Source organism: Perognathus longimembris, chromosome 18 (assembly GCF_023159225.1).
Source record: "Perognathus longimembris pacificus isolate PPM17 chromosome 18, ASM2315922v1, whole genome shotgun sequence".
Taxonomy (NCBI): Eukaryota; Metazoa; Chordata; class Mammalia; order Rodentia; family Heteromyidae; genus Perognathus; species Perognathus longimembris.
The window spans coordinates 27,177,585-27,191,463 of NC_063178.1; the positions used below are offsets into that span (position 1 = coordinate 27,177,585).

The 13,879-nt window shown below is 39.2% G+C and overlaps 1 protein-coding gene across 4 annotated transcripts in view; it reads left to right on the forward strand.

Moving 5' to 3' along the window:
• Nebl (nebulette) overlaps positions 1-13,879 on the forward strand; it is a 310,643-nt gene that overhangs the window by 158,164 nt on the left and 138,600 nt on the right. For 3 of the 4 annotated variants that reach the window (XM_048367951.1, XM_048367948.1, XM_048367949.1), the window contains exon 4: positions 4,914-5,021. In XM_048367951.1, the coding sequence (XP_048223908.1) occupies positions 4,914-5,021 (108 nt within the window). The other variant, XM_048367950.1, reaches the window with a different exon arrangement.

The window sequence follows — 13,879 nt, forward strand, 5'->3', positions numbered from 1 at the left end:
AGTCTGCACAACTATTCAAGACGTTGCATAGTTGAGCACTCAGTGTTGTAGAAGGGTTTAAGAATCCAGTATGTAGTTTTAAAATACTGACTTTCACAATCTCCCCTTTGGGGGGAAAACATGAACTACCCATTACCGTCATGGAAGGCAATGAAATTGGTCATCTCTTTCATTGTATCAGAGATGTATAAATTAAAGAGTAGAATAACATGGATCAGCAATAAGTGTGCCAGTAGTTTTTAGGTTTCCACTAGATACATGCCAACAAACTGCCATCCTTTTTTCCTTCCTGCCTCTGGTCCTTGTGGATTCCTTGAACTTCTGCTAGTCTTCATTAGTCCATGTTGGAATTCCTTTAACCCTTTCACATTCCTGAGTTTTGTTTTTCTTGCTTGTTTGCTTCAAGCTTTTGTTGGCTCATATAATTAAATAACATTATTAACTCCAAGACACTTAGAACGTGTGATTTAACTATTTATAAACTGATGTCTCCTTGTCTTTGACTGACTGAAAATATCATCTGAATTCTTGGTTAGCATCTCATTTTTTCTTAGAACGTATGATTTAACTATTTATAAACTGATGTCTCCTTGTCTTTGACTGACTGAAAATATCATCTGAATTCTTGGTTAGCATCTCATTTTTTCTCTTACCTATGACTCTTCTTTAATTTCTGGGTAGGAGAAAAAAAGATGTACCTGTACATTGTATATATGTGCACACATATTTGTCAGTGAACAGGTACACATATCCATGCATACACATAGAATGCCAATTTTATGTAGCATCTCAGCATTTGAAAAAAACACAGATGAGCCTGACTGAAATGTCACCCTCTTTCTGGAGCCTGCTCTGACCCCTCTATAAAGTCAGCACTCCTGACACTGCATTATACTGTCTTAGGTTGTCTTTCTCTTAGGACTTGCTAATATACCAGACATTGCCATAATCGTGACTTGTGTCTTCAATCTCCACTGCAAGGAAAGCTCCAGAAGGCAGTCATCACCAACCAATTCCTCTGCTGCCTCATTCCCAGACCTGAAACACCACTTGGCATACAGTAGGCACCTAGTAGAACTTTGGAGAGTGAGCAGAAGAGCAAATTAATGAACATTTGAGAAGGGGAAAATCCAGAGCATGACATTCCTAGAGACTGCCACTCTTTGAAAAATAAGAAACAGGAAAGGAGACAAGAACACACACACACACATACACACACACACGCTAATCTTGAGGCTTGAACCCAGGGGGTGGGTGCTGAGTCTCCAAGCTTTTTTACTCAAGGCTTATGTTCTACTACTTGAGCCACAGCTCTACTTCTGGTTTTTTTTGGTAGTTAATTTGAGATAAGAGTCTCTCAGACTTTCTTGCCCAGGCTGGCTACCAACCACAATCCTGAGTAGTTAGGATTAACAGGTGTGAACCACCACTGCCCAACCAGAGATGATAATTTCATGTCCAAGGCGAAGCATGGAGCATAAAGTAAAGGCAATTTTGCTGGGTAAGGAGCAGGAGATTGTAAGAGGAGCTTAGATGAGGTCATCAAATACTGGAATTATGTCTAATAAGTTAAACTTACATGGCTGACAGTTCCATTAAGAGCTTGATCTAGAGCGATGTGTTTTTGGCAAATCTCTTGCCCTTTATCCCCTTTCCTGCATTTATCTTTTCCTCAGGCTACAGCCAAGTTTTCTTCTCTGGCATGGGATCTGGTGAGCAATCACTCCTTCTTGGCTTTGATTCCTCTTATCTCTATTCTCCTCTCCCCTTTGCCCTTTCTTAAACAGTTCTGAAGTAGCTCCTGTGAGGGAGGCACTCTGCAGTTAGGTAGGATGCAAGTGGGAGAGAGACCTATGACTGACGGTTCCATGATTTCTCGAACTCAGTAAAGAAAGACTGGGTTTTTGTTACTTCAGTTGGGGCTCAGAGTGCTAGTCTCTTGGTTATGTACCTTGCCACTCAATATGCTCTACAACAATAAATAAACATTCTCTAAAATACTATGGGTCATTTAGAGATAATTGTATACTTTCTCTTTTGTTTTTAAAATTTAGTTCTGGCACTGAAGCTTGAACTCAGGGCCTTGCAGCTCCTGTTGGCTTTTTTACTCAAGGCTGATGATCTACCACTTAAGCCACACCGCCACTTACAGATTTTTTATAAATTAATTGGAGAAAAGAATCTTACATTTGTCTTCTTGGACTGGCTTTGAACTCTGATCCTCAGTTCTCAGCTTCCTGAGTAGCTAGGATTACAAATGGGAGCCATTAATACTCAGTTGTGATTATGTGCTTTTTCCAATTAGTTACTTGGGCTGGGCCTGGTGGCGAATTTCTGTAATCTCACCTGGGTAGGCGATAGAGGTAGAAGGATCATGACACTGTCCTGGGCAGAAACACAAGATTCTATCTGGAAAATAACTAAAGCAAAAAGGGAATGTGACTCAAGTAGTAGAGCACCTGCTTGGAAAGCAAGTTCAAAGCCCAGTATTGCCAAAAAGTAGTCAGTAGGCAAACAAGTAGGCAAGCCAAAATCAAAACGTTCATCCCTCCCTCCCTCCCCCTTCCTCCCTCTCTCCCTCTCTCCCTCTCTCCCTCCCTCCCTCCCTCCCTCCCTCCCTCCCTCCCTTCCTTTCTTCTCCCTCCCCTCTGTAGAAAGGATTCCACATTCACAGATGGCAATCAGCACCAAACCTATGATTGTAGAATTTAAAGTGCTTTCTTTTTCTCTTTTTAATTACCTTCTTTGGAAATTTTAATTTAAAAAAATCCAGCAAATAACAGAATATAATGGAGCCTTCATGAAACTGCAGTTAAAGCCGTTCGGATTTGAGGGAGAGACCTTTCCTCCTCCAGCTCTGTGCCCGTTGCCATCACAACCCTGTCATCCCTGCTTTCATTATTTTACCGCTCTGCACCCTGGTGCTCACCTCCAGCCAAGCTAAGTGGCTTCCCTGCTTAGCTAGGCATAAAACACCAAGAGCGTATTGCTGTGTGTCCACCCATGTTGGGAGATTGAGCCTGAGCACACACAGCTTATTTTTTTTCTGGAAAAAAACATTGCCATTTATTGGACCTTTTATTTATAACAGTTAAAGTATGCTTATAAATTTAAATGAAAGTATGGAGAGAAAATTAGATATGCTTAAGCTGAAAGTGATGTGTTATCTGGATTTGTTTTCATGAGGTTTTCTTTTTCTCTTTTTCTTTTCAAGTTCATCTGGCAAGGGAACATTTTTTCCAGTAGCCCCAAGGCTAACGATGCTTTAGAGAATCGAGTATGTAAATACAGACATGCCTCGGACGAAGCAGTCCTCCTGAGACTGACTAAACAAACTTCTCAAACCTGGTTCAGAACCTGCACTTAAAACACAATTAGATTTTTTTGTTATAAAGGATTATGATAACTTTAAGTGTTACATTGAGGCTTCTAATTCTGAATTTAGAATGGGGATTACGTGAGCTATTAAAATGTGTTTGCATATTGATATTTAGATTAAAAAAATAAAAGAACATCTTTCACTCTGGCTACTTGGGAGGGAGAGATTAGGAGAGTCAAACTTCAAGGCCAGCCCAAGTAAAAAAGTTGGCAAGTGCCCCATCTCATCTGAACAAATACACTAAACATGGTGACACCTGCCTGAATTCCTGCCTATGCAGGAGGCATATTTAAGAGGATCTTGCTCTGAGGCTGGTCCTGTGCAAAAAGGTGAGAGTCTATTGAGTATTGAGAATAGGGCTAAAGACATGGCTTAAGTGGTAGAGTGCCTGCCTAGCAAGTGTGAGGCTGAGTTTAAACCCCAGACTGCCAAAAAATAAAGAGGGAAAAGAGTGATATGTACATCTCAGTCAAAATATCTAGGTGGCGTGACAGTTACTCTTTCTGTACTAATGATAGGGAGTGGGTCTCTGAAAGACTGAGAAGAGATTATTCCAGTCCTCCAGGAAAAGGTGAACTTCAGCATCATTGGGTTGTAACTGGAAAATAACTGTATTCTGACTTAGTTACTCCTTGTAGTGCTAGAAAAAAACAGGGCCTTGAATGTACCAGACAAGTTTTCTCCCACTGAACTGTATTCCCAGCACTTGTCTTTCTGAGACAAGTTGGTTGGGTTGGCCTGGAATGTGTGATCCTCCTGCTGCAGCCTCCTGAATTCCAGGATTACAGGAATATGCTACCATGCTTGGTAAAAGTTTATTTAAATACTGAAGAAAAGCTTAGATACCTTTGTACTCAGTGTGCCAAGGACCTATGTAAGAAGTTTTACTCCCTGTGGTTGGCCTATTTCATAAATATTTTCATAAGCACATCTGTAGTTGACATCTGGGCAGTACATCATGGTATAGTTGTATTCATGATTTCCTGCTTAGGGACAGGGCTGGCTGCTGACTTTATTTGGGTTCCTTCTTCCTAGGAAAGTCCAGAATCAAAAACAATTTTTCCCCACAAAACAGGCTGAAGAGTAGAAGACTTAACTCTCCGTTTTTTCCCTATTGTTTTTCTTCTTTAATAATACTGACAATATCAATGTTGATGATAATAATGAACTGTTATATAGTATTGACCCATTCCTGTTAGCCAAACGCATGCATTGAATCTTCAACCTTGTCTCTATACCCAGTTAAATAGTTGATGTTGTTATTAGTGTTGACAGATGAGCCTTGGAATGCACAGGACGGTTAAGTAACTTGTAGAAGATCACAGAGCTGCAGGTGAAACTGCTGGGGCATAAATCAGGTGGTAGGTTTGCCTTCTTGACTTCCAGGTTGCCTCTTTCTGAGAGCTCTGTCTGCGGGCATTGCTTCCAGTTCTTGCAGCTTTGTGGCCACCCCTGCCTGTTCTGAGGGAGATTGGAGAGTCCTCTGTTTACCCTTCATTTTAAATTTTGTTTCTTTCCTTTCCCTTCTTGTTAGGTCAAGTACAAAAGAGATTTTGAAGAAAGCAAAGGAAGGGGTTTCAGCATCGTGACAGACACACCTGAGCTGCAGAGACTGAAGAGGACTCAGGAACAAATCAGTAATGTAGGTTGCATTTCCTTCTTGGCAGACTTGGCAGCCCTGGTGTGTGTTTCTGGATAGGAATGTGAGGCTGGGTGCCTTGAATGTGTGTTTGCTGTTGTGGGATGTGAGAGCTACTTGGAGTACTCATAAAACGTGCCAACATCACCTGTTAAATACCTGCCCTTTGGTTCTTGATCATAGTTATCTACAGTCTTACAGTTATTGTAATCTACTATCTTCTTATATTACACATGGTTCTCACCTTTTGAATATTTACAAAACAGGATTTTCAATAATTGAATCTAAAAAACCTGACAGTTAATATTTTTACTGTGGATAAACATTCAAAGTATACATATATGATTTGGTATCATGAAAAATGTTATATTTGCTAATTATATGTATAAGTGGTTGAGCACTTTAAATTATGTATTTGTCTAACCCTATATGCCATTTAATTTTGGAAATAAACATATATGTAGTTACTTTCTATTTGAAAATGGTGTCTTGTTCACTAATCTATTTAACCTTTAAAAAGAAAGCTGGGACTAGCAGAAGATTAAGACACATTAAGAAACAGGAATATATTAATTTAGTACTTATTAAAGATATGTAAATAGCTCATTCTTAATTCCTGTCATTCATATGTGCGATTGCGTTTCCTCCAAAATATTATATGAAGTGTCAGAGTATACTTTACATAAAGAATTAGTTCAGTGTCAGATATACAAGTGGAGATGTGAATGGATCTCAAGTTGTGTATGTATATAAAATTATGAGCTAACATGGAAAACTCATATCATTATTTTTCATGAGAACTGCATTTTGTGTGTGACTTATAAGTGATACAGTCTTATTTTCTAGGAAACATTTAATCAGCAGGTGGATTTCAACACACCAATATTGGGCTATCTTCATGAGATACACATGTGTACATTTGTATACATCTCCACACACATACAATTTGCAAATAATTATAATATGTAATTTAAGAAAATAACTATCTGTCAAAAGTTTAAAAAGAGAAATATCTAATGTTTAAATTTTATTTAGGAACTGGGAGGAGGCTTTTCTCTTATCATATTCCTTAAGGTTTATTCACTGATCTTCAAATTGACATTTTACATTAGTAAGGCTTTTTTTTATTTGAAGAGAAAGAATTGACTTACAAGATTTCATGACCTCTTGTTTCCCTACTGCATCCCAGAAACTGTTAATCATGAACAGCGGCGATTATTCTCCTTATTTTTCTTCCTCTTCATTCTTTCCTTAAGCCAAAAACCTATTCTTGCTCTTAAAAATACCAATTGGAGGTATATTTTACATTCAGTCATCTTTTTTACTTTGGATCATTTTTGGAGATTGAAAAATAATAGTGTTTCTAAGACAAAGTTGTGTCATAAATCTTCAGCTTTCATAGAAAATTATATCACAAAGAACTACACATTTCTACTTAAGACATCCATGTGGCAGCTAACTGGAGGACTGAAGCTGACTCATAGGTAAGCCTTTCAATTTATATTGCAATTAAGTCAGTTTTTGTATTTAATTAGAAAAGAGCCAACCATTTCACCAACATTTATCATTAGCAGGAAGTGTCTCATGTTCAATACCAGAGGCATCGGTAGATCCATTCTTAACATTGCAAAACCCTTCATCACAGGTGCGTATTAATCTTCATGTATTCTGTATATGGCAGTGTACATTTAATGCCCATTAGGTTAAGAGTATAATGTAGCCGGGCACTGGTGGCTCATGCCTGTAATCCTAGCTACCCAGGAGGTCGAGATCTGAGGATAATGGTTCAAAGTCAGCTTGGGTAGGAAACTCCATGAGACTCTTTTCTCCAATTAACCTCTAGAATAGTGGAGCTGTGGCTTAAAGTGGTAGAACACTACCCTTGAGCTGAAGAGCTCAGGGACTGTACTCAGGCCCTGAGTTCAAGCCCCATGATAGACACACAAAAAAAGCTTAATGTAGACAACATCTTTAAAAAAAAACAAAATGTTTTGAAGCATTGTGATTTTAACAACCGTGGCAGTTTTATAAATAGTTTGTTAGGCTATGATGAGGCATAATTATGTTTAGATGATTGCAAGAGAATAAAGACGCACACTATTTCTGTTAAATATTTTCATTAGGATCCCCCTCATGAAGAAGGGGCTTGTGAAATACTCAAGGGGTCTGGTTGAGCTTATTATTCATTTATAAGACCTCAGTTTCATGACCCTTTTCCATTACCTCAATGGTTTTTCCATATAACTCTAGGATTTTTTTTTTAAATAAGAAGCCTAGCTTGGTCTGAAAAGTGTGACTTTGGTTAATCCAGTGTTCTATACTGCTTTCATAAAAACCACACTGAACAATGTTGGCTGAAACCCAGACAAATATGACACACAGTGGCCTGGGAGGTGTCTGTTTAGAGAGGAAGAGGAGAGAAAGTGTCTAGGCTGGGCAGCCCCAGGATCTTCCTGCTGGAGAAGCGGGATAGGGCTGAGTCTTCCTGAAAATTATCCGGGATGTGAGATTTGTGAGCTCCCCCTTCAATAGAGATTGATGTAGGTGGCTGCACCGGGAAGTCTGTGCAGCCTTTACTTCTCTTAGTTGTCTTTCAGCTCATTTTATCTTTGAATATTTTCTGTGGTTCCTTTTAAGCTTCTGCTAATCCTTTTGGACATAAGAAAGAATAAAGACATAAAGCAGTGAATTTAATGACAACTCCTATGTGTTCAGGCTAATATGTTATGGATGAATGGGCGTTTTTGATTGCTTGTGTCTGTGTCAATGTTATGAACACTTTTCAGCCTTCTCGTGTTCATTTGTGTCGGATTTGAAATCATTTGGAAATATCTACTCCATCGGCATGTGTTACTGAGGTGTGGGATAAAGTACAGCTATAAATTTCAAATTGTGTGTAATAAAAGAGCTGAGAGTGGATTAGCCCTGCCTCCTGTTTTGGGTTTCTAAAATGACAACATATTGAATGCGGGAGATTTATTAAATACTGCAATTTAAAATTCTTCTGCTATGTTCCCCAGAATAGCTGAAGAAAGAATAAGAAAGAGGCAGGATTTCAGCACTGGCTTAATGGTTTGAAAGAAACAGAATGTAGCCTCTAGAATCAAGTTCTTGTTTTCCCCGGTGACTTTGCAGAAGCTCTCATCATCCAAACAATTAATATTCAAGAATTTGACTAATGTTTATGAATTTGGCTTGGAAATTGGGTTTTAAGAGAAGTCAGCATATCAGCCAAAGCATTTAAGTGGAAGGTTATATTTCGGAAGGAGTCAGTTTTTGCTTCCCGTGTATGTATCTCTTCAGCAAAATGTACTTGCACGGCCGGTGTGCACAGTGCTGACTTGGGCTCTGTGTGCTCACAGAATTACCAATCTATTCTATCTATTCTAGAGCATACACTTAGAAATGACAGATGTGTCCTCATATGCCTTTATTAATGTTTTAGGAAAATGGTCTTAAAGGACAATGTATAAATATGCATTGAAGAAGGCTATGCCCTTCGGTAGTTACAAAAATGTTTATCTCTTATCAGTGTAGCTTGTTTGTGTGGCTCTTTATAGTATTTGGAGGGTAGCATCTTTGGTTTATAAGTAGGTCCTTCAGGGTAGATGCTGCGGGGTGGCAAAGCTGATCCTCATCAGGTATCCTAGGGATTCAGTCTAGCCTGCTAAGGTCACTGATGTGTTTCTTTCTGCCTGTTTACACACTCATTGAAGCTGCACTTTCAATTAACTCACACAGTCAAGGGATAAATTGTGAAATAAAATGGTAAAGTCAAGCCCCAAGAGACTTTTACAGTCTGTGCTGTAGATAAAAACTAGGTGTTTATTTTCTAATTTATTTCAGGGGGAAGAGAAATACCATTTGGAAGAGGAAAGGAAAACAAATACCAATGAGAAAGTCATATATTTTACAGACTGATGGAAATAGTAAGTGTACCATTATTTGATTTGTCAGGATATGTGCCTGCCCCTGACACAAAGACCAAACAGTTTGGCCCACCGTGTGTGTGTGTGTGTGTGTGTGTGTGTGTGTGTGTGTGTGTGACTGTGTGTGTGACTGTGTGTGACTGTTCTTCACTGCCTACATGCTGTATGTTTTTACCTGCCCTATGTTCTTTCTCTTCCATGTCAACATCTATGCTTTTGATTATATATCCTCTTTCCCAAATGCCTTTATTATGCTACTACATCTGTTATGATCCACTGTACCCATTATAAGGAATGCGTTCTTGCTTTTTTATAAGAAAAACTACGATCAAAACCCTTTTTTAATTGAAGGTAATTCCACCCAAACTCTCTGTAAATTTGATACTGAAATTGAATTAAGTCAGAATTTTTTCGATAGAGCAACATCATTTTTCATTGACTTCTTAAAATATAAAATAAATTATGTACCCATTAATAGGCTCATATGGATACTGCTGACTTAGTTCCTGAGACTATGCACTTGCTTAAAAAATATTACATTATTGGAACTCCACATTGCCTAATAATTGAATACAGTGTCAGTGAACTATTAGAAGATTTGATCCAAAGTTAGGCTGAATGTAAGGGTGAGCCAGTGAGGGGAGGGATGATTATCTGGGGATTTGGTCTCTGTTTGTAATTTAAATAAATCATTTTGACAGAGACTGACTGTAACCATGTTCAGGCTGCTGACAGTGTGAAATTGAGTTGTACGGTGGACAGAAGACAAGCAGTCAAGAGAAATCCCCAAAGGCAAAATTTGTTATGTAATTGGGTCAACTCATGCATGAGAAATGCATGCTAATTGTAAACTGGTGGCAATATTATCGTGTAGGAGGCAATTAGGTCTTATGTAATTCCCAACAACTGACAGAAGAGGACTTTTTATATTTAGCAAACATTAAAAGACTTTTTTTTAAAGGGGAGAAAAATTAGGAAAGTCACTCAATGTGCAAATGGAATCTCCATTAATTTCTTCCTTATTCTGGAAGTATTCTTTTTTTAAAAATTATGAATGGAAATTTGATATGAAGTCTTCTGATTTTGAATAGTAAATTCAGTACACTAGGTGCTGAAGAAGAATGGGACAGTATTTTTGTTGTAAAACACAGTTGGGTTGATTAACATAGATGATTAGATGATAACATGGATGGTAAGGCCTGTGGCTAAGCGTCTTTCTGTTGCTAGACTGGACTTTACATTCAGCTTATCCCAAGCAGTAACTCCGATATCAACCCAAGCACTAATGGGTATATAACATTATCTTTTTAAAAAAAAAACTTTGTTTTTATTTTCTTATTTATTGTCAAGGTGATGTACAGAGAGGTTACAGTTTCCTACGTTAGGCCTTGGGTACATTTCTTGTACTGTTTGTTACCTCCTCCCTCATTCCCCCCTCCCCCTCCCCCTAACATTATCTTTAAATACAAAGATGAAATATGTCAAATAAAGTGACAGGGTAATAGCAGACATTTTTCTTGCAATACCTGATATTTCTATGAATACTTTATTCATTTGGAGCACTTGGCATCCTTTGTTTAATTAGGTCCTCTGAACAATGTTTCTCCTCCAGGGAAAGGATTTCTATAAGGAACACTTATACTTTTTATGAGAAAAATACATGGAAAATTACCTCTTAGTCCTTTCTTTTCTGTTTCAAAATCCTTACACCTGGTTTTGCTTTAGTTTTCCATGTAGGGCAGAACTTCAAAGGCGGATCCCTCCTTTTTAATTCTCAAATTTTTAGCCACAGTTACTTAAACAAATATATCCCAGACCAGTAATTACTTGTGCATGGCAGAACAGGAGCCATGGTTGTAAAATGGAATTGTCTCAAGGAAGGTTTTGGAAGAGCCACTGAATTAACACCTATGACTTCTTTTGGGAGATATAGAGAAAGGATCTGACAGGATTTCCCAAGCTCATTTTGTGAAATCTTTTCTCCTCAATCCTTCTCTTTTCAAATCTATATAGTATGCCAACCCTTCTATGGTTTGTTTTCCTAACTGGCTTTCTCTTTGTCCAGTTGCATTCTGCTCCTTCCATTGTGTCTTCAACCCAATCACTAGCTGAATCTTTATGAAACATCTTCATCAAGACCCTGTGACCAAATTTAAAAAAATGAAAGCATAATTAGACCTGCATTTCAAGTAGAAAAAAATCTAATCCCATAAAACCCTTCATCCTGACTTTAAAGATGCCTCACAATTGCCCCTAAATGATTTCTCACCATTTCTGATGTTTGTCAACACTTTCCATTTCTCTTAGATCTGGCTCTGTAATCTGTTCTAGACTTTTGCCTGAGTAATTCATCTTGTTTAGGACAATTTTATACTTCTGTGAGTGATATTCTGTGCCACATTTAAATCCTAGCAATGCTGGCTTTTCATGGGTCTAATTATCTTACCTCTTTTAACTTCAAGAAGGTGAGGAGCACCCATGCCATGTTGAATCTATTTTTGTATCTATGAAAATGCATGACATGAGCCATGACATCTTGTTATTTACCTTGCTTGTTATGTCCTTCTTCGGGCAGGTCCCTATCCCTTTCTTTAGGCTTCTGGAATAGTCTCATGACTGTTCTCCATCACCACCTCTACTCCCCCCCAGGCTGATTTCCACATAGTTTCTTGAAATTCTTCCTAAAATACACATCTTATCATGCCACACTCTCTTCATATCTATCAATAGCTCCTTACTGCCTTTAGGACAAAATACAAAACCTTTGTCATTGAATGTGCTGCCCTTGGCTTAGTATAACAGAGACCTCCAGCTTAGGAGGCCCTCTTCCCTCCTGAACCCCGCATGCTATACACCTCCACCTCAGGGGCCCTTCTCCTGGCCTCCTCCATTCAGGCTGTGATTCCCTTTCCTCCCCCTAACTTGGTGTCTCCTTTTCTGCATACCATAGTTGAAGTTTGCATCCCTACACTGAACTTTGAGAAGACAAAGGCCCAGCATATCACCAGATCTGGAAATAAATGAGTTGACTAGGAGTTCCTTCCTTCCTTCCTTCCTTCCTTCCTTCCTTCCTTCCTTCCTTCCTTCTTTCCTTCCTTCCTTCCTTCTTTCCTTCCTTTCTTCCTCCCTTCCTTCCTCCCTCCCTCCCTCCCTCCCTTCCTTCCTTTCTCTCCTATACAGAAAACCATTTTTTGAAAACTATACTAATGAAAAGCATTTTGAGTTTTATCATGTTTTTGAGTTTATTATAGAGTTTTAGTATGTTGAGTTTATTGTTTTGAGTTTTATTATTGAGTTTTATCATGTATCAGCACTTTGTTAGAAGAGGGTGATATGAGGAATAAAATGAGCATGACCTCTGACCTTAGGAATTCTGCAGTTAGCCTCAGAGTGGCTGGCCAGATAATTGCTATAGCAACTATCTACATCCATTAGATACTATATCTAATTATCTAGGGCAATGACTGCTTAATGTTAGAGGGATGACTAACCTAGATTTGGGAGGCCAAGAAATTGAGTGCTTGGCAATAAGACTCTGAAGCAGTTTTTTAAAAGATTTTTCCTGAGTCACTGAATTGAATAGTGATTCGCATTATCTGTTGTGTAGTAGATACTGTCATTTTTGTGTAACTTTTCCTTCTTTCCTGTTCCCCACTTGCTTGTTAGGATGGAGTATAAGAAAATACCACTCACAATTAAGTTGAAGCTCCTCCAACTGTACAAAAGAAATTCAAATGAAACAAAGGTGCCCATAATAGAACAAAATACAGCATTAAAGCAAATCATAATATAAATAGAAAATCAGAAATGTACAGCTAAGGCAGAGTATTGGTCAGCTTATTGCTTTCAGGATGGTTAAAAACAACAACAATATATAAGCCAGGTGCTGGTAACTCACGCCTGTAATCCTACTTAAGAGGCTGAGATCTGAGTATCATGGCTCAAAGCCAGCCCTGGCAGGAAAGCTGGTGAGACTCCTGTAATGGGGTCCCCCCAAGGGAGGGGACCACAATGTAATGGGGTCTGAGGGTGGGGGGATCCCCCATCCCTCCAAGAGCCCACCACTCAGAGACAGTCTCAAGTGAAAAGATGGATTTATTGGGGAAGTAAAATGTATACTGACTGGCCAGGGTCATGGCCCAGACTTGGGAGCTGGAACCTCAACCGTAAAAAGCAGGCTGGCTGGCCAGGGCTGCAACCCAGACTCGGGAGCTGGGACCACGCAACCCGGGCCACGCTTGGGGTTGGGTTATAAAGGCAAATACCTCATGGTCAAGCCTGCAGGTGGCCAATAAGGTTACAACACTTACAGAGCATGCCAGGTCCTACACAGGTGGCCAATGGAGTTATAATCTGCTTCATGGCATCTGTTTGAACCAACCTATTATGTTAGTTAGACTTGGCACATGGATTTGGCGGGGCTCACATGATGCAGGCAGATACGCCTACTCATGGGAGGGCACAGGTTTAACCTTGAATGTTCCACTACTCAGGTGGTCAAGCAGTTTACACCATCTTATCACAGCGAAGGGGAACTTCCCTGGATAGGGTGGGGGGGGAATCTTAGTGAAGATGGTGTCAGCTTCTACTCTCTTTCATCTGAGATGGAGTCAATCTGACGCCCCTCAACAGCCAATGATGGCGCTGGCCAGATCTGACCTCCATATTACAACTCCTATCTCCAATGAACTCCAATTAACAACTAGAATAAAACCAGAAGTGGCGCTATAGCTCAAGTGGTAAAGTGTTAGTCTTGAGCACAAAAGCTCAAGGACAATGCCTAGGCCCTGAATTCAAACTCCAGAAATGGCGCCACACGCGCACACACACACACAAACACAAATGTATAAAAGCAATGAATTAAATACTTGTATTCATGTGTGCATATTTCATATGTACATCATGTGCACCTGATTTCTATTTTCAGTGCTT